Genomic DNA, 26,949 nt, shown 5'->3' on the forward strand with positions numbered 1-26,949 from the left:
ACTGTCACGCTTTCGGATCGGTCTTCTCGGGCATTTCAGCGCTGTATAGACGTTTGCTTTTTTCCCGCGATTGGCAGGCATCAAGGTGATGACGCGGCATCTGCATGGCTTGAGTGGCGGAGCATTTCCTTGTCGGCATGCTGAGTTTGGGCGTGGACGCGGGCACACCTAGTTCTACCTATACACATTGCTTTTTCAATCCTCGTGTTCTTCGGCAGTCCTCCACGAACCGGGGGAAAACTGCCAGCTCCGTCATATCGCGTCTGATTGGATGCGGAAAATGTGCGCTGCCTAGATGGGTTTCTCGCCATGATTCATGTTTGATGGCTTGTTCTGAGAGTTACAGCATCGTACTGATTAGATAGAAGATACAAAGTTTCAGTCTGTAGCTTTTCTCCCTATTGGTATTGGTAAAATAAGTGATGGGGCTTCGGTGGATGCTTGCTGAAGGGGAGCTTATGAAACCACGTGACCACCCGAAGCGGCCACTTCGACGTTCGAGCTGTAGCAACTCGAACCACACCAAGCTTCCACAGGAACGCCAACACGACTCAAATCAACGCTTGACTGCGTGATCAATCCTTCTCCAAAGCCCCTATCCATCAACCGAACGAAATTCTACCTGCGCGCGCCGCAAACGCTCCTTGACGGCCACGATGGCCAATTACTACCAGCAGCCCGCCGCCGGCTATGGCGCTCCCGCCGCTCAAAACCTCAACTTCTACCAATCCTCGTACAGCACGCAACCCGTGTCTGGCCACTCGACTCCATTCCAAGCATACAACGGCGCCTCCTCGTCCGGCACGTACGCGTCAAACAGCTATGGCGCGGGCTTCGGCAGCGCAGTGCCCGGCGTGAGCGGGCGCATGGGCGAGCAGGGCGGACTCAGGACAGGCTGGCTTGCAGCATTTGGCACCGAAGGATACGACGGAGAGCCTCCGTTGCTGGAGGAGTTGGGAGTCAACTTTGCACACATCAAGATGAAGGTATGTTGTGCGAGAGGGGCTGGCATTTGGATCTGGTCTACACGGAAGCAACGGCTTGGGGCATTGCGAAGCTAATCATTTGCGTTGGCAGACATTCTCGGTGCTGAATCCGCTTGCGAGGATAGACCAACACATCATGGACGACTCGGACCTCGCTGGACCCATCATCTTCTTCCTCGCATACGGCACATTCCTACTCTTCGTAAGTCGACTTACAGGATGTTTCCATGTATTGGGTATCGGTCTGCGAGCACCCAGCTGACAGAGCAGCAGTCGGGTAAGGTGCACTTTGGCTACATCTATGGCCTTGCGCTGCTAGGCAGCGTGTCCCTCCACTGGATCCTCTCTCTAATGGCTCCCCCTATCGACCCGGCAGCCGTCGTTGGCGCTCACGACCACCCCGGTGTACATCCCAGCTCGTCCTCACACTTCAACTCCGCCCTCACATTCCCCCGTTCGACCTCTGTACTCGGCTACTGCCTTCTCCCGCTCGTCCTTACGTCCCTGTTCGGTGTTCTCGTCCCCATGGACGGCATGTTTGGCTACCTCGTCACCACGCTGGCAATATTGTGGTGCACATACAGCAGCAGCGCCATGTTCTGCGCGGTCGGACGGATGAGCAGCATGAGAGGCTTGGTGGCATACCCCTTGGCGCTCTTCTACGTTGGCTTTGGCATCATGGGAATTTTCAGCAGTCGGGGTTCGGGGAACTTGGCGAAGGCGACGGGGGTCTAAGATGGGTGGTCGATGGGCCAAGTGAAGGCGCAGACATCTAAGCTCGAGGTTTTAGGATTTGCATACGTCACGGATCCGTGGCCAGTTTGAAGGACGACGTGTAAAAGAGGAGTAAGGCGGAGTCGAGAGGGATTCGGCGAAAAGGCATAGCGGATCACCCGCCACCGGGTCCGGTTTGACAGATGATGATGATGGAAAAGCACGTTAGAATTAATTGATACCAGACGGCTTGGACGCCGTGGATTTGCAAACTGGGCGTTTGGGAAAATGTTTTGATTCAAAGTCAATCAAGACCACAGCAGACGGCCTTCTTTACATTTGTAAAAGCAAAGGACAAACGACACCCATCCTCTTACTGGTACTTTGTCCTCGCAATTTCCTATATCAGTCACATGCAGTCTTCTCAGCGCACTATCGGAGCGGATTATCTTACACAGCCTTGTTGGTCATCTTGTCTTTTGTTTATCGCGCGGCAGCAATCACTCTTTACCACCCTCTTCGCATTTGATTTCTCACAACATCTCAACCTCTGGATCAAGTCTCCTCAGAAAAGGCCCTCATCTGTCTTTTTGCGCTTACTATTACGCCCGTCTCAGGTGGAATTGAGCGTCTCTCACTCACAGCTTCTGCTCATACAACTCCGTCATGGCATCTTCCAGTATCAGTAAACGCGAGTGGATGTGCTGGGTACGTGCATTCCCAAACCTTGACATCACAACACTTCCACCACACGCACTCTTGCTTGCTTGCGCCATGTTAAGAAGGGACCCCCACGAAACCTAGCCTTCCCTATTCTACTCTTACTGTCATTCGAATCGATCCCGCTGACCAATCTATCAGGCCGGCGAATACGCGCGCGAGGATACCAGCACGCTTGTGCTCAGCGCACCTAGTTCAGCCTTCGTCGACCTACGCATCCTTCTTCCAAGCGTGCCCTCTCCTTCGCAGCCGCCCGTGGACTCAACAAATCCCGGCTCACGACAGCCGGACGCAACAGCAGCGCTTGCTCCTCCTTCGCCACTATTGCCCAACACCGGCGGCCCCGCGTCCCGGCTCGAGTGGGCTTTTGCAGGCTTCTCTGAAAGCGGCCCCAGTCCTGTCGGCGTCCCTAATGTCGTGCACAAGAAGTGGGTTCACGTGATCGATTCGCGGTGTGGCTTTGACGAGGAGGGCACGGCGGATGAGGGCGACTTGTGGGATAGGCCGGGCGGCTATTCGCTGGAGACTGGCATCATGAGGCATCCCGTCAAGGGTGTGGATGTGGCGTACCAGGAGATGTGGAAGGAAGTTGATATCAAGGTGAGTTGTCTGAGTTTTCTTCCCTTCAGTCAACTATTTTCAGAAGACTTCTGTTCTGACACAGCCTTCCGCGCCTCAGGCTGTCAACCGCGAGCCTCTGCGCTACGCCGTCGTTCTATCCCACCACAACCCACAGCTCAAGTCTCGTGGCATGATTGTGCGCGTGGGGCAGTACTGCCAGAGCATCTACATGCTGGACCGCGAAGTCACGGTCGAGCGGTGGCAGTGTGGAGTCGATGACGAAGATAACACCGCAGCCCGCGGTCCTTCCGCACAACGCCAGTTTTACTATCAGCAACAGCAACTGACTTGGTCGCGTCCGCCGTCACCGTTGAAGCTGTCGATGGTGCCGGAGGATGTGGAGGAAGACGAATCGAAGGAGAAGAGGCCAAATGACTTGTGGAGGCGGACTGTCAAGCTTGGATCGCGGTTTTTGCCTTGCCTGTGGACGTTCGAGCCCGAGAAGTTGACAGTGGGTGCCAAGCTGATGGTACCGGGCGAGGAGGACGATGTCTGGGAGGTCAAAGAGCTGGGCGCTTGGTGAGGGGGCCTCGCGTGGCAGCTTGGCTGCTGCGAGAGGGTGGAAGCCACAGCCTCTTGGGAGGGAAAGCACGAAGCACATTCCGAATTGACCTTGGCTTTTGGATCTTGAGCAAGCAAGTAACCCACCAGTCTCTAACCTTATTATGACCCTATCAAACGTCTCCCTACGATCACGATGACAGGGGTGGCATACATTCCAGTTCAGACGCCCGACCAGACGGCCTTCACCTCCGATGTTGCCGCCCTCTCCTCTCCTATCCGCATCCTCCTACGCGACATCGTGCTCCTCTGTAAAAACCTGAAATGCGCACCCCTCGCTTTCCAGCCCCGGGTCCCACTCAAAGAACTACCGCAGCTAGAATGCCAGGATCACGTCACGCCTCATCGGGATGTCGTCCTTGTGGCTTTTGCTACGGCACTTGAGGCGGTTCTGGGACTCATTGCAGGACCACTGGTGCTGTTCATGAGCGGATGGGTGGTCCTGTTGTTCGCCAGCCTGGCATTTGGCGTACTGTTGGCCCTGTTGGAGGCAGTCCGCGGGCCCCTGATAGTTGCTAGTCGGGTCGACATGACGCCGTTCAAGGCGCTTGACAAGGAGAAGTGGTATTTCGTCAACGGCGTTGGCACAAGGTATCCCCCTTTCTCTTTCACGATCAAGGGACGGTTGCTGAACAACGTGGCTGACGAATCCTGACCAAAGCCATCGCGCCCTCCAACACACGGTCGACCGTCTCGCAATCACGTTCCAGCGCCCCATCACCGGCATACACAACCGAACTTATGGCGTACTCGGCGACGTCGTCGTGTGTTTGTTCCAGCGGTCCTTCAGGTACAACACGGCAGACGTGCGCTGTGCATACGAGATGCTCAAGCTGCAAATCCTCGAGCCGAGTGTCGAAAAGGTCGTCCTGCTCGCACACGGGCAGGGCGCTTGCGTCGCCAGTCTGGCGCTGGATCGAATGCTGCTCGAATTGCCGAGCAAGAGTTTGGGGAAATTGGTAATCAGGGGTTTCTTGCTCACGCCCCCTTCTTGATCCCAGACTTACTATTTGCCCTTCTCGAATACTGACGATGATCATGAAGGAAATCTTCACCTTCGGCTGCGCAGCCTCTCACTTCAACAACCCGCTCTCGCACTCATACCTGACGATCCTCCTGCAAAACTCGTCGCTCAATCCGAGGCTGTCGTCGCGCCCTCGCCACGTCGTCCCCATCATCGAGCACTACGCCAACGAAAACGACCCGTTTGCGCGCTGGGGCGTCCTCAACTCAACGCGCAACTGCCCCGGCCAGCGCTTTGCCGGCCAAGTCTTCATCAACAAGGACGCCTCCGGCCACCTCTTCAACCAGCACTACCTCGACACCATGTTCGCACTCCCACCTGCCCGCATCGCTGAGCTCGCCATCATCAGCGGGGGCAGACACTCTCCCGGCGAGTCCTCCGACCGCTCAACCGAAGCCACCCTGCCGAGCCCGCCGCTGCTCCCGATGATGAACCCCTTCCTCGACCGCATGGTCGACGTCGACTACGGCACGGCAGCGCGGCGCGCAGAGACGGTCGACGCGGCGCGCGTCCTGGGCTTCGGCGTCATGCCGGCAGCGGACGAGGCGCAGGCGGGAGCGAGAGCGGCCAAGGGCACGGCCAGAGGGCGCAGGACCAGCGTCGTCGATGAGACGCAGTTTGCGCTGGGCGAGGGGGCGGGCCGGACCGTCAGGCAGTTGAGTCGGCTGTGGCTGTATGTCGGTGGGGGCGAGTCGAAGAAGAGCCCTGCTGATGTGCATCGGTGCCGTGGTGTTGCTTGAGATTGGGTTGGTTGTTGGTTGGTGGATGTGATGGGTGAGTGGGGAGAGGGAGGTAATTGGTTCGCTTAGACGGACTGCTTGACGTCTTTTCTTTATTGTCCTGTCCAGTCCTTCCAACATCACTTTTCTGCAACTCATCCGTTGTCTGCCAATGAGTCTTCGATTTCCTACTCATCCAAATATCTGTAAAGCACGTCCACAACGTCTTCCCCATCGTCGACCCACGGATCGGCAAACCACAGACAAACGCGGGCCAAGTCCTCGGCGGCCGCTCCCCATGGGGCAGCGTTGCAGCCCCCAACCCATCCTTTGGGCGTTTTCCGCGCGTGAAACGAGTCGTTGCATGGCAGATCGGCTCTGGCCAGCTTGGCAGCATAGAGCGGAAGCGTTGGATGGGTGAAATTCTCCGCGATCTACACTTGTACGTGCTACTTCCGCCGTGCGTAATACACACGGGGCAAATGGTGTGCCCATCAAAGTCAGGGTCTGTCTGTTTATTTTGTGGAGCTTTTTCTCTCGCGGTTGTCTGGGGAGAAAGCGTAAATGGGTGGGGTGGCCCGCCGGTGCTCTTTTCTCTCTCTCTTGCGTCTGTTGTTCGTTGTGGACTTTTTGGGAGCCATGGCTGGCTCTATGTCGTTTGGCACGCGTGTTCGGATGCTCCTCGTTCCCCTTTTGCTGTGGCAGATACCTGCTGCCGTTGCCAGTTCCTCGTCGACGGCGGCGGAGACTTATGATTATGTACTGTCCATCCCGCTGGAGCCTCTCCAGTTATTATCCTCAGAGTCCGTCTTCTAACCTCGCACACACAGATCGTAGTCGGCGGCGGCACAGCCGGGCTCGCCCTCTCAACACGGCTCTCGCAGCTCCTCCCCAACCGCAGCATCGCGGTCCTCGAAGCCGGCCCCGCCGCGCCGCATTCGACCAACATCCTCATCCCGGGGCTCAAGGGCTCCAACCTGCAGGGGCCGCACGACTGGAACCTGACGACGGTGCCGCAGGCGCGGCTGGACGGGCGCAGCGTGACGCAGCCGCGCGGCCGCGTGCTCGGCGGCAGCACGGCGCTGAACCTCATGGTGTGGGACCGCGCCGCCGCCGCCGAGTACGACGTCTGGGCGCAGCCGGCGTTTGGCGACGACGCCGGATGGGGCTGGGAAAGCCTGTACGATGCCATGCTCCGGGCTGAAAACTTTACGCGGCCGGAGGAGGCGGGCGTGTATGGTGATGAGGGCGTCGCGTATGGCGGCCCCGTACAGACGGTCATCAATCGCTACGTTCCGGAGCAGCAGTTGGCGTTTGTGCCGACCATGGTCAACTTGGGCGCGCCGCTGAATCTCGAGTCGCTGGACGGCAATCCGTTGGGCGCTGGGAGGCAGCCGAGTACGCTCAGGCCGAGCGATTATAGTCGTAGCTACGCGACGGCGTATCTGCCGCTGGCTGGAAGCAATGTCGACGTCTTGACTGAAGCGACGGTTGCGACGGTGCTGTTCGAAGACGAGAAAAACTCGGACGGAGAGCTTGTGGCCAGCGGCGTCACGCTGGCCGACGGCTCCGTCATCAAAGCCAGAGCAGAAGTCATTCTGAGCGCCGGCAGTCTGAAGTCGCCGCAGATACTCGAGAGCTCGGGGATTGGCAACAGCAGCATTCTGTCTGCTGCTGGCATCCAAACGCTCCTTGAGCTGCCGGGCGTCGGCGAGAACCTCCAGGACCACGTCAAGGTACAGAGCGTGTACCGGCTCAAGGCGAACTACTCGTCGTTCGACCGCATCCGCTACGACGCCGCCTACGCCGCGCAGCAGCTCGACCTGTGGTACCTGAACGAGACGAGCGCGTACGACTACACGGGCAGCACCATTGCGTTCCTGACGTGGTCGCAAGTCGCGGGGGCAAACACGTCGTTTGTGCCATCTCTTCTCAACAGCACCGCGGTACACTCGGCCATCGACAAGGCCAAGCTCAGCTTCCTGAACGAATCGACCAACGCGCCGGCACTCGAGCTGCTCTTCTCCGACGGCTACTTCGGCGCCGCCAGCTACCCGGCGGCCAACAGCTCGCTGTACGGCGCCAACTTTTTCACCCTGATTGCCGGCGTGCAGCACCTCTTTTCGACGGGCAGCGTGCACGTCGACGCCGCGGCGCCGTCGCCGGCCACCGCCGCGCCCCGCATCGACCCGCGCTACCTCGAGCATCCGTACGACGCCGCGGCGTTGCGCGAGGCGGCAAAGTACCTTCGCCGTGTCGCTGCCACGCCCCCGCTGAACACCTTCGTCGAGGCTGAGTACGAGCCTGGCCTCGAGGTGCAGACGGACGAGCAGTGGGACGAGTATGTGCGCCAGGCGGTCTCTACGCTGTTTCATCCGACGGGCACGTGTGCCATGATGGATCGAGCCATTGGTGGCGTTGTGGATGGCAGGCTGAGGGTGCATGGCACGGCGAATCTGAGGGTCGTTGATGCGAGTGTCATCCCTGTGCAGATTAGCGCGCATATTCAGACGGCGGTGTACGGGATTGCGGAGAGAGCGGCGCGTTTGGTTGCGGGGTCGTAGGTAGTTGCCGGTGGCAAACTGATGTCGTGTTGGAAGTAGATGTCTTGTTGTGATTCTCCAGTGACCCGCTGCCGGCCAGGTTGCGTATAAACGAATCCTGTCCTCGATATGGTTGCACTCAAAATCCACGAATCTGGTATCACTCATTCTTCACATGCACGTTCGAAGGTAAAACTCGACCGGGGGTATCTGGAAATTCGGCCATTCCTAATTCTTGATTGCTACCATGATGCAGGCTTGAAGCTCGTTCCATTCCATTTTCAGGCACAAGCCAACAACGCCAACCCAGCACTTTTAGAAACCGTTTACTGCTTCTTCTCGGCAGCGGCCTCGGCGGCGGCCTTGACCCTCTTCTCACGGACACCGACAAGGCGGGCGTCGGAGCGAGCGACACGGAGGGTCCTGAAGGCGTTCTCGGTGGCGGGGTAGGCGGAGAGGGAGCCCTCGGTGACACCCTTGGCCTGGGTGATGGGAAGGACGGAGTTGATGTCGCGGGTGACGTTCTCGCCGGCCTTGGCGGCCTTGACCTCCTCGACGGAAGAGTCGCCCTTCTTGGTGGCCTTGGTGCCGGTGCGGCGGGGGAAGACGATGAGGCGCTCACGGTACTCCTTGAGGCGCTGGACGTTGGCCTTCAGGGACTCCTCGGAGAGGTTCTGGCGGCGGGGGTCGACCGAGATACCGATGGTGGGCGCAAGCTTGCGGGGGATGCCAGCCTCCTGTTGAGAATGTCAGCGTCTATCCCTTGTGTCGGGTTCCTCGAAATGCTTACCTTCAGCTCAGCGAGGGAGAAACCACGGCCAGCACGAACGCGGCGGTTGTACTTGATCGTGGGGCAGCGAACGACGGGGCGGAGCTTGTCGGTCGGGCGAGGAGCGACAGCAGCGGCCTTGGCGATGCGGGCATCGCGACGGCTCTTCTTCTTGCCGGCCTGTTGAGAGAGGTATTAGGGACTGTCCGCTCGATCGGCGCCACTGCTCTCAGCCGAGTGAGAGGGGAATTACCTGATCGAAGTGAACGCGGACGCGGCGCTGCCAGTCCTTGCGGAAATCTGCAGTCGCATGTCAGCGCCTGATCGAAGAAAGGCTCGGCTCGACAAAACTTACGGTTGTGCGCGATCTGCTGGTTGTGCTTGATGGCCTGTACAGATTCTCAATTAGCGGCTGTCCTGGCGCAACTCAATTTCGCGCGCCATCGCTTGCACGTGGCAATCGGACGGCGTGCATCCTGGGTTTTGGCGTACCATTTTGAAGGACTGAGGGTGGGCCTGCGGTTAGCTGGAGGTTGTCGTCGCTGTCGAAGAGCAAAATGGAAAAGTTCTGTGGGGAGTACGCTTAGGCGCCAAGGAGCTTCGTAGAATTGTTTGGCCGAATCCGAATCTTCCCGCCCGCGCTAACCCCAAACAGGCACCAGGGCAGCGGCGGTGCCTGACAGGTGCTGACCTCAGATCCCCCAGCCACCATTGCATACCCGACCTACCTTGATGTCTCCACCCTTGACTCCCGTCGACTTCATCCCTTCCATCGCAACTGGTGACGAATGCTCCTCTCACTCGTCACGTTCGCCATGGTCGTCAAGCTAGCATTTCCGGTCTTCTTTGCTACCGTTGTCCTTTCCGCCCAACCCTCGGCGCCGTCGCCCAAAGCGGCGCCGATTCGGGAACTGCCCTGGGCCCACCTCAACTTCTTGCACACGACCGACACCCACGGCTGGCTCGGGGGTCATTTGCAAGAGTCGGTTTCCCAGCTGCTCTATGAAACATGAAACTAAACATGAAACAGATCTTCATATTCCGCCGACTGGGGCGACTACATCTCGTTTGCAAAGCACCTGAAAGACCGTGCTGACAACGAAGGTGTCGATCTGGTGACCGTCGATACAGGTGATCGGATAGAAGGCAACGGTCTTTACGATGCCTCTGAGCCCAAAGGCAAATACATTTTTGACATCTTCAAGCAACAAACTATTGACGTCATTTGTTCCGGCAACCACGAGCTCTATCAAAGAAACTCGTCGGAGAATGAGTTGAACCACACGGTTCCAAATTTCAAGGACAACTACCTGGCCTCCAACTTGGATATTCGCAATCCCGAGACTGGGAAATTCGAGCCACTTGCGCCACGCTTCAAAAAGTTCACCACCAAGAACAAAGGCATCCGGATTCTGGCCTTTGGATTCCTCTTCAACTTTGCCGGAAATGCCAACAACACCATCGTAACGCCCGTAGAAGATGCCGTCAAGCAAAAGTGGTTCCAGGAGGCTATTCGTGACAAAGACGTTGATTTGATCCTCGTCATTGGCCATGCGCCGGTCCGCTCGCAGGAATTCGCCCACATCTTCAAGACCATCCGGTCTGTCAACTGGGATATTCCCATCCAATTCTTTGGCGGACATGCTCATGTCCGCGATTACAAGAAATTCGACGAGAACTCGGTGGCTCTAGCCAGTGGACGCTACATGGAGACGATCGGGTTCCAATCGATCGACGGATTGAATGGCGGTGGGAAACCCGACGTCGTCCCTCAAGCCAAGTTGTCCTTTGCGCGGCGATACATTGACAACAATCTCTTCTCGTTGCACCACCACAGCGGGACCAACAGCTCCACCTTTCCAACCGAGCACGGCAAGAATGTCACCAAAATGATCACCAAGGCCCGTCAAGAGTTGAAGCTCGATCGACGCCACGGCTGTGCTCCGAAGACACTCTGGGTCAACCGGGCTCCTTACCCTGCCAACAACAGCATCTTCTCATGGCTGGAGAAGCGTGTGTTGCCAGAACAGCTGACAAGCGCCTCTCGCGTTGCAGAGGGCAAGAAGGCCATCGTTATCACCAACACCGGGGCGCTGCGGTTCGACATCTTCGAAGGCCCATTTACCAGAGACAGCACGTATCTCGTCTCGCCCTTTACCAGTGGCTTCAGATACGTGTCGGATGTCGCATACTCTGACGCAAAAAAAGTCCTCCAGCTTCTCAACAATGAAGGCCGAATCCTGGAAATCGCCTCGGCGGGTGCCTTGGACGCGTCCTCGCTAGCCCCTCCGGAGCAATGGAGTGGCCGACTTCGTCTTTCAAATGAGGTTGATGAGGTCAATCATGCCCAACATGACGGTCTCCAAGCGCCTCTGGGAGGATCAGACGACAAGCCATCCCGTATCCCAGGCTACACCACCGTGGACGACGCTGGAAACGATGGCGACGATACGATCCATTCGCAGATTGACTTCTACGACGTGCCAAATTGTATTCAAGCCAGCATCGGGTTCAGCGAGACCTCTGACGAGGATAAGCCCAAGGAAGTCGATCTCGTGTACAATGAGTTTGTGCAGCCGTGGATTCTCCTGGCGCTCAGGTACCTTGGAGAGGAGTACAACATTACAGACACCAAGCCTTACATGGAAGGCAGGAGTCTGACCAGTGTCCTTACTGACTGGATTACTGAGCACTGGTCGAGCGACGAGGAGCTTTGCTCGACTCGGGAATGAAGCGTAGGATCAGTGGGGAAAGGAGTTAGAAGGGCGTTCCAGGGACATGTTATGGCAGGAATGATGGACTCGAGTGATGCATGATAATCAATGTAAATAGGCTCGAATTGGTAGATTAGGCGGTCGCAAACCCGCGTAGGTCATGGATGGTCATCAACTTATCGTATCTGATGCATCAAGAGCCCAATGAAGACGATGATTCCAGATGATCCCAGAGGTGATCGAGGCTTGTGCCAGCTTCTCAGTTGCGGGTTTGTCGTCAGAGGCAAGGCGGAGTGGGGAAGCTCACGGACCAGCATTCAGCAATGATGAGGTAGCCAGACCAGGAGGGAGGGGTACAGTAACTGAACCGGCGAGGGACTGGAGACTGACGTTATGCCAGTGACGTCATCGCGGGGCAGCTTTCGTGGCACTCCCTCACTTTAAAGAACCACGGCCAGCTCTTGCACCCTCTCCTCCGACATCACCACCATCCACAACAAGCACAACTCAACCGCTCTCAATCCTCGCTTCTAAACGTGAGTTAATTCTTGCAATCAAACTACGAATAGCTGCTAACCCATCAAACAGAACCTCTCTACCTTTAAACAAAGTACGACCACCTCACCCTCAACACCACCACCACGTGTCCTCGAACGAGACGCATTCCACCACACCACCTTCTATCCAACAAATTCCACCACCAAAAGACCGCCGGCTAACGCAAAAACCAGCCAACCTCCAACAACACCCGACAACCACAAACATGTCTGCCCCCAACGCCGGCCGCCAGTCCCCCGAGCCCGAGCGCCAGACGGGCGCGCAGCAGCAAGACGCACAGGCGGCGCCCAACGACCAGGGCGGCGCGCCCGCACAGGGCTCCAAGAAGGCGTCGGACGACCAGAAGGCCAACCTCAGCTCCAACCCGTCGCACCCGCTCGAGAAGCACAGCGAGGAGACGACGAGCAAGACCAAGTAAACCAACATCGAAGGAAGGAAGGAAGGAATGATGACGCGATGATGATGCTATGGGTTTCCCCTTTTTTCTTTTGAGATGGGAGAATTGACGTAGAACGTGTTTAATGAGCAATGGTTCTGAAAGTCATATGTTGTGCCACTTGAGTGTGTTCTGCTGCTGTATGTCGACTTGCAGTTACTTGAGACATGCCCAATTGAACGCATGAAATCAGTCGACAGACATCAGTACCATTAAATGTGGATGATCAGAAAAGAGTGAGGTCAGCAACACGGTCAAGACACGATCCGCCGACACCGGTCTTCTAAGGGGTTCATCTTCGTTCTATCCATGGTATAGTGCGTCGAGCCGTTTTCAGCAAAGCCAACCAACCCTCCCTTCTCTCTACCCCAAACTCCCACGACGACATTTTTCCAAACTACGCTCACAAAACGATAAAAGCAGCTCAAGCAAAGTACCGGTGCTTAACGACATCACTTCCGGCAACCAAGCCCTCCTCGCGCTCCTCGCGCTCAATCCGCGAATTCAACCACCAATACTGCACATTGGTCCAAACAGCAAAGAACAAGCCGGCGCTAGTGAGGGCGACAATGGCAGTCCAGCCCTTGATGTAGTTGGGCCCGTCGCTGGACTGGAAGAGCTGCGAGCCGATGATGCCCGACGCGTTTGCGGCCATGATGAACAGAGCCATGGTGATGCTGCGCTCGCTGGCCGACCGCGCGTTCAGCGCCATCCACGACCCGTTGACCGGGTGGTAGAACAGCTGCGTCGCCAGCGCCATGGTGAGCAGCGCGTACCGCGCGTGCTCGTTCGAGCTGCCCGCCAGCACCCGGTTGCCGATGGTGAAGACCCAGAAGAGCGCCACGCCGCCGGCAACCCAGGGCCCGCGCACGCCCGTGCGGTCGCTGTTCAGGTGTTAGTTCGGGGGTTGCTGTGATGGGCGAGATGTGAGACTTACGAGCACCAGCCCAGGCCTACGTTGAGCACCAGCGATATCCACCCGCCGACCGAGACGAGCGCATTGGCTGTGAGCCGCTCGTACCCGAATGACTGAACCAGCTTGGGCGCGTACGATGTCATTGTGCTGTTTGGCGCGACGGCCGTCAGCGTCAGGAGGAGGTGCGGGTACATGCGCCAATTGGCCAACTATTCTGGTCGTCAGTCCTCGACTCGCCTCTTTTGACAGAAGGGGCACTTACTGCGCTGCCCAACTCGCTCCAGTTGATCCACTTCTTCTTCGCCAGCTTGCGCGGGTCGTCGACGATGATGCGGCGGTGCAGGATCTCGGCTTCACGATCCGTAAAGTACTGCAGGCCGAGGATGCTGGTGGGCCGCAGCGGGCTTTGCGGGAAGAAGAGGACAAAAAGCACCGATATGACGATTGTGAACATGCCTTCAATCTGTCATCGAGGTTTAGCGCGGTGGGCCAGGAAGAAGACTACATGGGAGCTTACCAGGAAAAGCCATTGCCAGCCGGCGAGGTTGGCCACACCTCGCATGTGCAAGCTGGATAAGTCGTCAGGGTTTGCTCCAACACCTTGACCGCGATTCAACTTACATTCCATAACTAATCAGACCCTAGATATCAGTCAGACTTGTGCGTTGATCTACAGTGACGGGATTGACATACCGTCGTTGCAACGGCAGTAAGGTTGCCCAGGAAGAAGATCGAGAAGCGCTTGCTCGTTTCCTCCTTCTTGTAAAAGATCGAAATCGTGTAGAGCGACGCGGGGATAAATCCGGCTTCACACAGTCCGAGGAGCAGCCTGGTGCTCAGATAGGCACCGTAGCCCTTTTGGAATGCCTGGAACGTCGCCACGAGCCCCCTATATCCAAAGTATAAGCGAATTGTGTGTCTGATTTGAAAAGAGAGGACAGTCCAAGAGCAAGGAGCATACATACCACGCCATCATCTGACCACCAATCCAGCGCTGAGGCCCTATCCGATAGAGGATTATGTTGGACGGAATCTCGAGCAGCACGATGCCCACAGAGAGCAACTGCTGGCCGACGTTATACTGGAACTGCGTGATACCGACATCTTCGAGGAAGTAATCCGTCAAGGCATTACCACTTTGGGACCGTCAGACCAGGAACAGGTACTCGACCCAAAGGACCACTCCGAAGCGAAGGCAAGCACTTACATGTTGCCTCTGTCTAATTGCAGAGCATAAAAGCCCGTGACCAGGAGCGGCAGCACGATCAAGTCCAGCCTATGCCCAATCAGTTCCGCTCGCAATGGCGCATGGCAGGGGGTCGGTGTCGACAGGAGCCACTCACTTGCGCAAGACGCGCTTCTCCTCGTCGGCGGACCAATCAACCGCCAGATACGCCTCGTCCCCAGGCGACGATGATGCAAAGCCGTCGACGGCGACTGTACTCTTGTCAAGCTCGGCCACGTCGGCGCCAAGCGGCGCGGTAGTAGCAACAGAGGGAGGATAAGACGAGGCAGTGAGAGAAGCGGGAGCGTGTACCATTTTCGACGTAGGATTCGTCGGCCAAGCGGGCGTAGGACGGCTCCTTGTTAGATGACGATGATGGCAGCAGCGACGACCACGGCTGCAGCATGATGGCCACTTCGCCCGCGACGGCCTTTATTACTGACATATTTGGCAGCCCACGCACGCAAAACCCCCCGCGGGCGCCGCTGCTCTCAGCCCAACGGTACCAGCACGCGTCCTATGATGTTGCTGGCTGGCGCTGCTGCGACTCGCTCGGGGTGCCTGCGCGCCCCACTGTTTGGTGCAATTCGGCTCGCGAGCACGCAATCTGTACGATGCTGCTACTTCGAGATTGGGGATGCGTGGATTGAATCGCCCACCGACCCCCGAATCCCGACACAGGCAGCTGAGAGATCTCCGGGTCCCTTGCCTGGCAGAGAATGTGCTGGGCAACGGCAGCGATCAAGGAGCCACGCCTTGCATGCTTTTTCGCTGTCTGTCTGTCTGTGGTCGTCGGCGGTTCGTTTGGTCTGATGGGGATTGATTGGCTTGAACGCAGATCTGGGTAGGTGGTTACGTCGCTACAGTGGTAGAAGTGCGAGCGTGCATGGATGCTGGCGGCGGCCCGCGGGCGCGTGCTGCGTGTTGCGGCTTGTCTTGAAACATTGAAGCTTGTCGCTGATTTGACGCCGCCCGCTTGATGCCATCTGCGCATCAATTGACGTGAGGACGACGATCAGGTCGGTGGCCGCGCGGGATGGTCTATCTATATAAGGCAGGCTAGATAGACACATTTAACGTCACTCAATTATCACCTGCTTTTGCTTCCCTCAGTGACAGGTCCGTCAGCTATGAAGTTGGTCAGTGGTTTGCTTAAGCGTGGCTGCTAAAAGACAGGTGATTGGCAGAATCTAAATATCAGATGCTAATCTCAGGATTACTTTCATTAAGCTGGCCGAGTAATCTGTCGATAGAAAAAGTCTTAGAATCACTGTTGTTCCTGAAATCCCTGTGAATATTCGACAGTTCGCGTTATCAAACCAGCGTGACATGAATCAGTCCCCTCAAAACACATGGAATGATAGATCTGGGGTAGATAAGCATTGATCGAGACGGGAGAGTTCTCGCAGACCAAACCCGGTGTCCGGTAAAGCTTGACACAAGCTTGTCGCATGGCATCTGCGGTACAAGAGTGTACCTGGCAGCGTCACTGACAAGAGAAGCTGTATGTGTAGGTATGACAGACGTCGAGTGCTACGTCATCGTCTTCTTGCAGAATTGCCGAAAATGACCGATTGTTGGTCGCAATTTTGAACACGCGTGGGACATGATCAAGAGGACTGGATCAGTTTCAGCTCCCCAGAATCAGCTGGATCCATTAGCTTCACATCGAGTTGTGCAGGGCGAAGTGCAGTTCTCGCAAAAGAAACCATTGGATTACGCGGACAACCGAGAGCCGAGAATACCGTTGTAGGGGAATGTACAAGAAATATACCGCAAAGCAAGACTCCCAAAGCAATACAATCAAGGACCGAAACGGATCTGTCAGGCAACGACGCCCAGTAATGTTGCCTCCCCATGTAAAACGCCATCAAAATGCTCGCTGTTCACCTATCATTTCTTACTCGTCTTGGCCTCAACGGCGGCCTCTGCTGCCGCCTTTTGCGCTGCCATTTGCTCCCCAATGCTGCCTCCGACGGCCCGCCACCAGACGTCACGTCCCCATCTGATGGTCCTCTCTGCGGCTTGAGATGGGGTGTCGATCGCTGGCCGCACATCGAGGAAGAAGACCGGCATGCCGTGCTCGGGCTCGCCCTCGTAGTAATCAATCACGTACCTCCTCTCGACGCTGGATCCGTCGGGCAAGTTCCTCTGAACGTACCAGTCGTGTCTGTCAAAGGGCGGCTCGGTGTGGAACTTGCTCGGCCAGATTTGTCCGAGGAACTGGAACATGCGCGCCTTGGGAGTCAGCTCGCCGGGGCGGCCCATGAACCTGGTGAGCTGAGGAGGAGGAGCTTCCTTGACTGGCCAGGGCGTTGAGAGCAGCTCACTCGTCTGGCTTGCCTCCTCGCCCTCCCTGCTCTCCTTCCAGCCGTGCAGAATGCCGGGCCCAAATCGCCGCTCCCACTCGAGGATCTCGGCCCAGGCGCCTTCGTTCAGAAAGTTGTGGACAGCCACCATGCTCTCAACAGCATCTTGAGGGGTGTCGGTGTATCCCTTGCGCAACATGGCGTTGTACATTTGCTGCGGGGACGGGTACTCCCAGTTGCCGCCACCATCGCCGCGAGGAATGGAGGATGGCTCTCGTTCGGTCGGCAGGTCAACGGTCTGGTTGGCGGCACGTTCTTGAGACAGGTTGGAGGGCATGTAGTTCAACGGATTGAGTTTCTCGAGAAAACCAGACTTGGGAGCAGGCGCGTCGGCGGGCGGGGCTGCCGTCTTTTGGTCTGGAGGAACGTAGGGACAGGCGCCGGCGGGGACAGAAGACGGCGTAGAGGGAGCTGGCGCTGGCAAGTTGTTGCCCGAGGAGGATTTGTGCATAGGGCATCCAGGCTGAGACTTGTCAACAAATGGTCGCGGTAGAGGCGAATGCACACGTACTGGTGGAGAGGCATCAGAGCCTCGGGGAAGAGGGTGAGGGGCGACAGCGCCCTTGGGTTCAGCGTCAGCCCAAAACCAACCCATGATGCAGAGTGAGAGGAGGAGTTTGTCGTAGAGGGATGGAAAAGTGGAGAGGATATGGACGAGAGAGTAATTGCAAAGGATTTGACTTGGTAGAAAGTTGCGGCGAGCATTGACCACGACGCCGGGAGATCAGCCTTTTGAACGCCCGAACGGCTCCGCGCCACCTCTGCTCCTCTCCGCTTGTCGCCGACCACGGTAGCTACTGGACTTCGTGGCACCACCCTGCCTCGGCGCCCTCTACGTCATCTATTCGTGTTTGGATACCAACAGTCATTCTGCAGCAAGGCTGTCGAATAGGATCAAGTCTATTTGTCTGTCTACATGCATCTGAATCCCCCGCCATGTCGCTGCCGAAAATGCTCGCTTGGTCAACTCCAAGAAAATGCTTCGTCAATCCCACCCAACAACGCCATTCACATGTCTAACGGGCTTCAGTTCGCTGAGGAGCCCATCCCTTTAACCACTGTCTTGCCCTGTCTAAATCTCCTCCTTCTGCTTCGAGTGCGGCAACGCACCATTCCAGTCCGTAGCCACCCCTTCCGCTAACATCGCTCTCTGCTGCCAGCATGTCTGCGAGTTTCCGCCTTTGTTGGCTGGATTCATCAGTGCAAAAGTGCAATGGACCTGCCGGAGTTTCTCCTCCTCTGACTGGCAGATTTTCCAACAAAGGCTTGATCAGAGGCAGTGCATCTTTGGTCGACACCGAAGCAGGCTGGATTCCCACATTGGTGCGCCCTGTCTTGCAGTATTCATTGCGACAGGATGATTTTCCGCACCCAGTGAGGAGCTGCGTGAGATAGCGTCTTTCCACGCGGCGCCTGAGGGCTTTGCCGTCCGGATCGTTCATGCTGACGTAGAGAGGGCCAAAGCAAACACTGCAAAGCCCAATGTCGTTTCCTGGTCCACGCCCTAGCCGGGTTCCAGCTCGAGTGTCACCTGAACTGTTTGCTCCGTCCAAAGTGCGGCCGCAATTCAGGTTCCTGCACATTCGGGGAGAGGGACGGCTCAACCTTTCCAGGTCGTGGTGCTTCATGTGTATGTCCATTTCTCTTAGTCGTACGATTTTGTTGCAAAGATGGCACTCGGTCGTGCGTCCGCCATCGGCAAGCTCGTGAACCGTGAGACCTGAAAGTAAGGCTTCCGCGTTTGGCTCGTCAGGATCTCCTTCTTGTGGAACGACAAGGTGGCAAAATTGACACAGAATCAACTTTTGCGGGCAGACGCTCGTCTTGTGTTGAGCTAATTGAGCCAGGGATGTGAAAGTGCGATCACAATTCTCGCATGTATGCGAGGCATGAAACAGGTCATCATGTTTCGCTCGGCTCAGCGGTGTGTTTCCCCAGAACGTATCGTGGGGGCAGTGCCAATGATTCTGGAATGCCTCTGAACGTTTTTGAAAGACCTGCCCACATCCCTTCGGGCATGCCGCATTGTTCCGAAGACAGAAGTTTTCGTGAAGAAACAAGGTGCGCTGAGGAACCCATTGCTGACAGTTTTTACACTGAACGTCGTCTGGATTCGGAGGAGCCTCGTAAGACGACACGCTACTGGGCAATTCCAAAGTGTCCTTGGGGTCGTATGGAGCCACCTTGATCTGAAACTTTCGAGGAACTTTCGTACTCTCCTCAATGCCAGGCCCCGCGTAGGCGTGGGCTGCTACCATCAAAGACTCGGCGTCCTCCAGCTCCACGTTTGTGGGCGACAATTTGATTCGTTTCGGATATGTGCTCAAAGTGTCGCCGAAGACAAACTCGTCCGCTCGTGGTTTAGCTCTTTGCCGGGGTCCGAATGGATTGACATACAAGTCCACTTCATCTTCCGGGTCGACTGCACTGAGCTCAATCTCAAGTCCTTGAGAACGTATCCATGATGGTATTTCGTAGTCGACATATTCTCCATCGAGAACTTGGCCCTCTACAACCGTCGTCAAGTCTAGCCTGCCTCCAGGCGAACTGCCAGCTGATGTTCCAGGGGCTCTTTGCTTCTTCTCTAGGATTTTCTTCAACGTTTCCTTAGCCTGCTCTTCGTTCAAAGGTTCAATGTCAACCTCCAAGTCGGTGTCGACGACGCATATGCCTTCTCCTTCTGGTTGGAAACCGTCCACAAGGAACCGAAAGACCTCTTTCTTTTGGCCGTTACGCCGACCCGTGGGTATCTCGATAATTTCGCCATTTGTTAGTGTCGTGAAGTTGGAGCGCAGGCGCTGTTCAAGCAGCGCTTTCCAGTCCTCAGGGTCGTAGCCCGCCTCAAGCGGTCTTAATTTCACGTAGGTGCCTTTTGGGAGCTGTCTCGAATGGATTGTAATCTTTTGGCGCTCGTGGCCATTTCTTGACGCGTGCTCTGTGTCATCTGAATTCTTGTCCTCGTCCTCGTCGCTATTGTTTTCGCTTGAGCCAGGGGTTTCCTCGGCGACCAGGCCAAGTGACTCTCTGAGAAATTTACTCAAGACGGCCTGGCCATCCTCTGCTGAGAATTCCCTTATCCCCGCATAGACGACCTTTCCATTGTCCGGATTCACCAGCCGAAAGGTAAGCGGGTGTGGTAACTGGTGATGGCGATCGCGGAGCTGCGACTCAGCTAGGCGTGCGTCTCTTTCGGCGGCGAACGAGTAGGGGTTGTAAGGGTCGAAGGTCGAGGTTAGCGCGTGATTCGAGGAAGACTCGGTGGTCACAAGCGGCGCGGCGGCCAGTAGTTGCTCGAGGGCCGAGGGCGGCAGAAGTAGCTTGTCGCCGGCGAGATGATGCGAGGCGGGCGCGACGTCGAATTGAGCGGACCATTCGAGGGTGGGCTGTTCGTCCATGGCGTTGTGGTTCTGGCAAGAGAACGACTGGACGGGGGTGTCGTGAACGAGAGGCGAGATGTAAATAAGGCAAAGGTGAAGGAAGCGTCGAATGCTGACAGAGAGATTCTGGAAGGTCCCACGTCATCGGCTCTTGGCAGCCGAGTGATAAGGTAAGTACTTACCCCAGATTTCGCAGATCAGGAAGCTGTGGCGTGAGCTCCTGGTCCTGGTGGACAGTCAGACTCCGCTGCCGCTACCGCTACTTCACTCACTGTTTTTTTCGCGCCCAACGGCCTCCCATCCTTCAACCACCCTCAACCACCCTCACTCTCTGCCAAACTCCGCCTCTTTTCCCTCGACCATCCCGACGATACCGCCGCCCTGATCTGAGACATCGTTCAATGGCTTCGTCGTCGAATGACGCTACACCAACAACGCTATTCGACCTGCTGAACAACTCACTGCTGCTGCGCACTATTACACCCCATCTGCCCGTTGCCTCTCTTTTTGCCCTCGCCCGCGTTTCCAAATCTTTCTTCGACCTCATCACCAACTCTCCTGATGCCTTTCGCTACCTCGACCTCTCAGCCGTCAGGTCAGCCGCGGCCCCGTCGCACAAGCCACTCGATTCCGGCGCCATCACATGGCGCGCCGAACGTATGGACGAGGCCTTGACCGAAGATGAGTTCTATTCAGGTCCACTGAGAGGCATCTTCTCCAAGCTTCAAAGAAGGAACCTCCTGAAAAATGTCTATACTCTGGTTCTGGACGGCCTCAGCGTTCCTGCCGACCTGGTTCGCGAAATCATTGCCGAAGACCGGTTCAACGTCCGCATCCTCTCAATCCGCGAGTGCACCCACCTCAATGAGAGAAAGTTGATGCAGGTCCTGAAATATGCTGTGCGGCCAACACGACCATCAGGCTCGCCTAGGTTGAAGGGACTTTATGTGTTTGGCTCCAAGGACCCGTCACCCTTCACGGACGCCATCCCGAAGCCGCAGAGGTCACCTCCTCGCACGCCAGAGAATATCGGGGGTGTCATGGCATCACAGGGCGCCCAGATTGGGGCAGAGTGGAACCAGAAGTCCTCAGAGGCCCTCAACACCGCTCTGGCCCGCTCTGAGCACAAGTGGTATCAAACTGCTGGGCGGGTCCTCCATAGACGCCCATCCCCCGAGTGGGCTGAGACGCTCAAGGCCTGCGAAGGGATCATCTATTTTGATGCCGTTTTATGTCGCGGCCCGCGGCACGACATTGAAACTGCATACACGCAGGGGTCTACGCCGCATCCTAAATCGTTTTTGGGTCCAGCAGTCGCAAACGTCGCGCTGGGGCCCACCGGCTGTCAGAGTTGCCACTCATGCCCTGAGGGTCCAGCCATTTTTGGAAAATCGCCGGCAACCCATCTCCCACTGCTGAGTCCTCCACCGCTGTGCTCTTCAACAGTCCAGGCCGCGCAGAGGCCTTCTTCCGTCCCAGGCTCGCCCCCGCCCATCCTGATTGCGCGGTGCGAAGAATGTCTACGCGGCCGTTGGTGCGAACGATGCAACAAATGGTGGGACGAAGACTGCTATTTTGGGTCTACAAGCAGCAATGCCGCAGCCATGACTTTGACCGCCATGCAGCAAGCCGAGCAGCTTCAGTCCATTACAAATGAGAATGGACAGCCGTCCAAGAACATCAAGGTACATATGGGTCTCTGTACTGCACAATGCCTCGTCGGTGAGATGATGGCCGGGGCCGGGAGCGCGGGCATGTGGGGATGAGTACCGCCATTGTCATCCCAAGACGAAACGACTCAAAAACCTCAAAAGCGTTGAACTGGCGCGGAGATGTGAGGATCACCCATCACCCAGCAGAGCCCACCTGTCCAGCCTGGCACACAGAGCCTCTGGATCAACGTCTCATAATGCTGTTTGCGCGATTCAACGAATTCTGCCCCGCGGGAGCGCTCTCATTACCGCCCCGGCCCATCATTTCCTCAAAAATACACCTAGTCTATTCCAAACCGGAGCACCAGGGGGGCAGAGGTATGTCCCAGGATTTTTGGCGAGCGCAGAAACGGCTGACAGGGGCTCGTCGCACTTTTCAGGGACATCGACCGTCTTCAACACTTGCGGGTGTCAAGCGCGACTGCTTTGGATGCGGTCCCACATGCGTTGACTGCAAGACCTTGTACATTCGCGCGTGCCACAGGTGCCGCAACGAGTACTGCATCCTGGACAATGATGGCTCGTCGGCCATTGCTGTAAGTGGCATTGTCTTCGCTCTCGATTTCCCATTTCCTCCATCCCTAGTTCGACGTGACTCCACCGTACATATGGCACAGCTGAAGAGTTCTGGACTGATCTGTGGTCATCTTGGGAACAGTGCGATTGGTGCAACTTCAGTGGACGACGGACTGTCGAGCTCTATTGAGTTCAAGCTGGTGCGCAACAACCGCGGACTTTTGGCTCGCCCCCTGTTCGTCCCCCTCCCTGCCACCCCAAAAAGCTTGATCTTTTGAAAGACGAAAGTCAAGATGATACCAGTCAGAAGAAGAAAAGACCAAACACCACACGACTCTCGGCATCCTAAAAGCTTCGGTTTCTTTCGGCCTTGTATTGGATAGCTGCGCCTCATGAATTTGCATCACGACACGGCGCGGGTCAGCTGCATTGGGTGAAACCAAAGAAACTCCCGCGAAAAAAAGAAAACCGAACCAAAAAATCTTTCCTACTCCGACAGAAGCATCTCCCAATCCGGACTTGGGATGGATGGGCAGAGATTGGCCTTGGGTATTGCTGCAGTTGGCATTGGCGACCACGAACCCTTTCTGGCTTGGTTTCCCATCACGAGATGACGTTCTCCTCTACTCTCCTCCAATTCAGTCCTCTTTTGATTTTGCTCTCTTGAATCGTTTCTCATAATGGGCGACACCTCTCCACACTCACCCAGCTCTTGTGCGCGCTTTGTACAGAGATACCCTTCCTCCTCTTGCTGCTCCTCACCACGACCTCTTTCATCATCCGACAGACTCAATCGTCTTTGCCATGTGCGACTTTCACATCTCTCTCCCCTCCCTCACCTGTGTATATAGAAGTCGTCCGTCCGTCCATTCGGTTGCCCGCAATCCCCTACCCAACCAACCATTCAAAGCGCGTGCTGCGTGCATAGTGGCATGCAGGCATGCCTTGGCGGGCCCGGGCTGGCTCAGCTCAGCATGAGAAAGGCTAAACTGGGGATCGATGGATGAATGTATTGTAATCGTTAAGCTTATTATTTGTCGCCATTCGTCAGCTGCTGCGGGCGCGTATATGCGCTTTGCCCTGTCTACCTGGTACGTAGGCATGACGCTCGCTGCCTGGCCAGTGATGATGAGCCTAATAGGACTTGGGTGTGGTTGTCTTGTTTGTAGTCTGCTGCCAGGCGTGTAGGCAATTGGCGCTTTGATTTGTTGTTGGCCTTGACGATCTACATCTACAGACATGCATGTACTGCTGCTATGTACCTGTACTGTACTTGGCTCACTCAGCCTCCGGCCTTCTCCAAGCGCCGGCGGCGGCAGCGTCTACATACATATGTAGCATTACATCACATCAGGCAACAACCAACTCTAAAGTAAAACACACGACGCCACATCTTATGTATCTTGTCTTGTCTTGACTTACCGGCTTGCTTGCTTGCTTATCGTATCATGCACGCAGAGCACGCACCCATGGCAAAGCAAAGCATGCACGTACGCGCGTGTAGGCTCCACTCCACACCACTCCACTCCACGCACTCGCCCACACCCAGTGGCAGTGGCCTCGACGCGTGGCTCCCTGGCTCACCACGCCAAAGGCTCACTACCTACCTACCTACCTACCTATGCTATGTAAGCTATGCTTTGCCAATCTCTGAGTACCAGCTTGCGTGCTTGATCAGCGGCGGCGGTTGGTTGACTGGTCATCTGGTAATCTGGAGTGGTATGCACGTCGTTGTCGGCGCATGGCAAGCAAGCAAGGCTGAGACGAAATGCGACGAAATGGTTGGCTCTATGCACGCGCGCACGCGCGCTCTGTTGTACGACCATCATTGATGCGTGCAGGTTGATAGGCGGTGGTTAGGGAGGTGGAGGTGGAGGTGGAGATGGGGGTGGAGAGCCGAGAGATGTGGAGGGGGAGGGGGACTCAGGGAGAGAGAGAGGGGCATGTAGCACAGCCGCTGGCTATTCTGGTGATTCACTCATCTGCCGAATGAACAGATGGCGCGAGCAGAAGACATGCGTTGGACAAGGCGCAGACTGCAGTCAAGACCGCGCAAACGTATGGATTAACATCTTGCCTACTCGTAGGAAGCCTCGCGGCACAGCGGCGGCGCTTAGCACGACCACAGAAGGCACCGGCACAGCACTCTCGAGACCCGCACGTGTTGCGCCAACATGGCTCAATTTGATTTTTGTTTGCTTTGTTTGATTTAACTCCACCTGATCCCATATACGCAGCAGGCGGGGGGCGCCGAAGATACAGAAAGCACCCGTCATGCCACGAACGACAGACAATTCGCACGACGCAGAGAGAAGCGCCATAGATAGCAAGACGGACAGGAAAGGAAAGTAAAGGAACACAATTCATTATATCGGACCGTACCGAGCGGTGATGTGCCACAGCCGTTCCCGTAGCCGCGTGGCTGGCTGACGGCCTGTCTCTATCAGGAGAAAAATGCAACAACCATCGACGACAAAAGTAAACATGACGGAAAACAAAAGGTCGAGAAGACAAAAGGGTCAATTTGTGGTGGTGGTGTAGATCTTCAATTTCGAAGATTGAGAGACTTGTTTTTTGGTGACACTCCGAGGACGGGGCATCCTGTTAACAAGATGCGGAGTCTGCATGTCCGTTTGTCGAGAAAAAAATTTGAAGCCAGAGAAACAAACAAGCCAAAATGAAGAGGTACGTTGGTAGCCCTCAGAACGCGTCTAAATCATGCATGCAGTCTTGCTTTCCTCCCAAACGAGAACGAGAACGACAGAACGACAAAACAGCAGAAGCAGCGCAGCCCGAAATGAATCTGCGGGGTCTGCTGAGTGTGTGCATCGACCATTGCTGGACAAACCGCAACAACGGACTGCTTGTTGGGGTAATTGGAAAATGAAATGGCCGTCTATTAGGGAAAAAAAAAAAAAAAAAGACCCTCCCGAAAAGCAGATATCATCCATCCCGAGCGCCGTGCTATGCCAAATTCAATTCAAGGAAACAAATCTCAGACTATTTTTAGTTCCGGTGTGGGGCTTTTCGTTCGATGTGATCGACAGAGTCCCGGGTATCTTTTTCGTGGTGCTATTTGCAAAGGTTTCGACCGAGGCAGTTTGTGATTTTTGGCGGGAGTCGGTAGAGTGGGTGGATGTCGAGTTGGATTGGTTGAGTTGTCCAGAGTCCAGGACGCTTAGGCTGTGGGAAGCTTGTCGACCAAGAGTCCCTTGGCCTTGACCCATTCGGGATCGAGGAGCTTGTCCTTGTCGCCGTAGAGAAGCTTGTAGGCGGTGCGGATGGTTCCGTCGCTGACGCCAGCTACGGGGGCGATCTCCTTTGGGGTCTTGGGCTTTCCGATCAAGTGGCTGATCATGTAGATGCAAGCAGCGCAAGCGGACAAAGGCGAGCGGCCTGCCAAGCAACCGTTCCTGACCATTTCCTCCGCAAGTTTCTGCGCCAACATCTGCTCGCGAGTGTCGAAACCGAGGATGCTGGAGAAACGAGCGCAGAGTTCCGGGGGTGAAGTCGCCTCCTTGTGTTGATAGGTGTCTCCGGCCATGACCATGCCTCCAGAGGTCATGCGCGTGCCCTGCTTGTTTTGCTTGTTGAAGAACTGGTCCAGTAGCTTGAAGATGCGGCCGATTTCCTTCTTGGAGACGCCCGTCAACTCTTGCAGTTCGCGGAACGATCGGACCTTGGAGGTTTGGCGACATGCTAGGAATAGGCAGCCGGCGACGACGTGTTCGAGTTGCTTGCCCTTGAAAATCTTGGCGTCGTCCGTCATCTTGAACATGTGTTTGGCGGTGTCGGCGACGTCGCCGCTCAATTGCCAGCGATCGGTCCATTGTCCGATGAGCTTGTAGGCTGACATGAGGGATTTGTTGCTCTTGTCGGCGTTGGTTTTGCTCTGGGCGCGGTTGAGCTCGCGGCTGCGGAGGCCGCCGTCGTTGAAGGAGATGTTGGTTTGCAGCTGGGAGCCGTTCAAGAGCGGGTTTGCAGCGTCACCGACACGGGAGGGGTCGTCGCCGTTTTGATCGTCGTTGGAAAAAGTGCGCCATTCTGAGCGAGTGTCGACGACGCGGGCCGAAAGCACGAGGCCGCAGGATCCGCAGACGGTGTCGCCGTTGGAGAACTCTTCGATGAGATTGGGAGGCGTTTCTTTGCAGTCCGGGCAGATGAGGTGAATGTTGAAGTTGTCGACATACTCGTCGTCGTGTGCGCTTGCGATGGGAGCCTGGCGCACCTCACCGGGGGAGAGAGCCATTTCGAAGAGGGTGTTGAGAAGCGGATTTGAGGGTAGGCTGAGAGTACCGGTGCTGGTACGAAGAGTCGTGAGAGGCTTTCGCTGGAGGTCGGCGGCGACTCGAGGAGAGCAGAAGCGTAAAGAGCGTGGCTGACAACAAGTGTCGAGCAGTAGCGGGAAGGTTGGAGGCGTTGAGCACCGGGTGGAGGTGGTCAGTGGAGGGTGGTGAAGAGGGTAAGGG

At 56.3% G+C, this 26,949-nt stretch overlaps 11 protein-coding genes across 11 annotated transcripts; 7 read left to right on the forward strand and 4 right to left on the reverse strand.

Moving 5' to 3' along the window:
• Positions 1–400: 400 nt before the first annotated feature.
• On the forward strand, positions 401–2,044 carry J3D65DRAFT_153670 (protein transport protein yip1). The gene is made up of 3 exons (XM_066794117.1): positions 401–986; positions 1,078–1,188; positions 1,260–2,044. Exons 1-3 carry the CDS (start codon positions 657–659, stop codon positions 1,719–1,721), a joined length of 903 nt encoding a protein of 300 aa, XP_066650596.1. The 5' UTR covers positions 401–656; the 3' UTR covers positions 1,722–2,044.
• On the forward strand, positions 2,045–3,754 carry J3D65DRAFT_153817 (uncharacterized protein). Its single transcript, XM_066794119.1, has 3 exons — positions 2,045–2,408; positions 2,562–3,020; positions 3,100–3,754. Exons 1-3 carry the CDS (start codon positions 2,367–2,369, stop codon positions 3,562–3,564), a joined length of 966 nt encoding a protein of 321 aa, XP_066650597.1. The 5' UTR covers positions 2,045–2,366; the 3' UTR covers positions 3,565–3,754.
• On the forward strand, positions 3,652–5,595 carry J3D65DRAFT_153807 (uncharacterized protein). The gene is made up of 3 exons (XM_066794118.1): positions 3,652–4,193; positions 4,264–4,561; positions 4,647–5,595. The coding sequence occupies exons 1-3, from the start codon at positions 3,739–3,741 to the stop codon at positions 5,364–5,366; spliced, it is 1,473 nt and encodes a 490-aa protein (XP_066650598.1). The 5' UTR covers positions 3,652–3,738; the 3' UTR covers positions 5,367–5,595.
• A 389-nt stretch (positions 5,596–5,984) lies between these two features.
• J3D65DRAFT_607421 (alcohol oxidase) lies at positions 5,985–7,909 on the forward strand (the record flags this gene model as incomplete). Its single annotated transcript, XM_066798504.1, has 2 exons — positions 5,985–6,104; positions 6,176–7,909. The coding sequence occupies 2 exons, from the start codon at positions 5,985–5,987 to the stop codon at positions 7,907–7,909; spliced, it is 1,854 nt and encodes a 617-aa protein (XP_066650599.1).
• A 172-nt stretch (positions 7,910–8,081) lies between these two features.
• On the reverse strand, positions 8,082–9,228 carry J3D65DRAFT_640975 (60S ribosomal protein eL13). The gene is made up of 5 exons (XM_066801846.1): positions 9,150–9,228; positions 9,013–9,046; positions 8,911–8,957; positions 8,679–8,837; positions 8,082–8,625 (listed from the first exon to the last, which is right to left on the reverse strand). Exons 1-5 carry the CDS (start codon positions 9,150–9,152, stop codon positions 8,215–8,217), a joined length of 654 nt encoding a protein of 217 aa, XP_066650600.1. The 5' UTR covers positions 9,153–9,228; the 3' UTR covers positions 8,082–8,214.
• Positions 9,229–9,367: 139 nt separating this feature from the next.
• Positions 9,368–11,571, forward strand: J3D65DRAFT_640976 (Metallo-dependent phosphatase-like protein). The gene is made up of 2 exons (XM_066801847.1): positions 9,368–9,639; positions 9,688–11,571. The coding sequence occupies exons 1-2, from the start codon at positions 9,446–9,448 to the stop codon at positions 11,387–11,389; spliced, it is 1,896 nt and encodes a 631-aa protein (XP_066650601.1). The 5' UTR covers positions 9,368–9,445; the 3' UTR covers positions 11,390–11,571.
• Positions 11,572–12,134: 563 nt separating this feature from the next.
• J3D65DRAFT_561407 (uncharacterized protein) lies at positions 12,135–12,347 on the forward strand (the record flags this gene model as incomplete). Its single annotated transcript, XM_066797516.1, has 1 exon — positions 12,135–12,347. The coding sequence occupies one exon, from the start codon at positions 12,135–12,137 to the stop codon at positions 12,345–12,347; it is 213 nt and encodes a 70-aa protein (XP_066650602.1).
• A 291-nt stretch (positions 12,348–12,638) lies between these two features.
• J3D65DRAFT_153883 (alternative sulfate transporter) lies at positions 12,639–14,922 on the reverse strand. The gene is made up of 9 exons (XM_066794120.1): positions 14,625–14,922; positions 14,489–14,557; positions 14,247–14,417; positions 13,975–14,170; positions 13,903–13,922; positions 13,799–13,850; positions 13,544–13,744; positions 13,303–13,490; positions 12,639–13,249 (listed from the first exon to the last, which is right to left on the reverse strand). The coding sequence occupies exons 1-9, from the start codon at positions 14,819–14,821 to the stop codon at positions 12,790–12,792; spliced, it is 1,554 nt and encodes a 517-aa protein (XP_066650603.1). The 5' UTR covers positions 14,822–14,922; the 3' UTR covers positions 12,639–12,789.
• Positions 14,923–16,399: 1,477 nt separating this feature from the next.
• Positions 16,400–17,470, reverse strand: J3D65DRAFT_561595 (cytochrome c/c1 heme-lyase; the record flags this gene model as incomplete). Its single annotated transcript, XM_066797525.1, has 2 exons — positions 16,400–17,338; positions 17,387–17,470. 2 exons carry the CDS (start codon positions 17,468–17,470, stop codon positions 16,400–16,402), a joined length of 1,023 nt encoding a protein of 340 aa, XP_066650604.1.
• Positions 17,471–20,468: 2,998 nt separating this feature from the next.
• J3D65DRAFT_640988 (uncharacterized protein) lies at positions 20,469–22,500 on the forward strand. Its single transcript, XM_066801848.1, has 2 exons — positions 20,469–22,086; positions 22,345–22,500. Exon 1 carries the CDS (start codon positions 20,654–20,656, stop codon positions 22,016–22,018), a length of 1,365 nt encoding a protein of 454 aa, XP_066650605.1. The 5' UTR covers positions 20,469–20,653; the 3' UTR covers positions 22,019–22,086; positions 22,345–22,500.
• A 3,044-nt stretch (positions 22,501–25,544) lies between these two features.
• J3D65DRAFT_153959 (transcription initiation factor-like protein iib) lies at positions 25,545–26,944 on the reverse strand. Its single transcript, XM_066794121.1, has one exon. The coding sequence runs from the start codon at positions 26,727–26,729 to the stop codon at positions 25,659–25,661; it is 1,071 nt and encodes a 356-aa protein (XP_066650606.1). The 5' UTR covers positions 26,730–26,944; the 3' UTR covers positions 25,545–25,658.
• Between the last annotated feature and the right edge of the window lie 5 nt (positions 26,945–26,949).

Source organism: Phyllosticta citribraziliensis, assembly GCF_038025025.1.
Source record: "Phyllosticta citribraziliensis strain CPC 17464 chromosome Unknown J3D65scaffold_14, whole genome shotgun sequence".
In the NCBI taxonomy this organism is placed as follows: Eukaryota; Fungi; Ascomycota; class Dothideomycetes; order Botryosphaeriales; family Phyllostictaceae; genus Phyllosticta; species Phyllosticta citribraziliensis.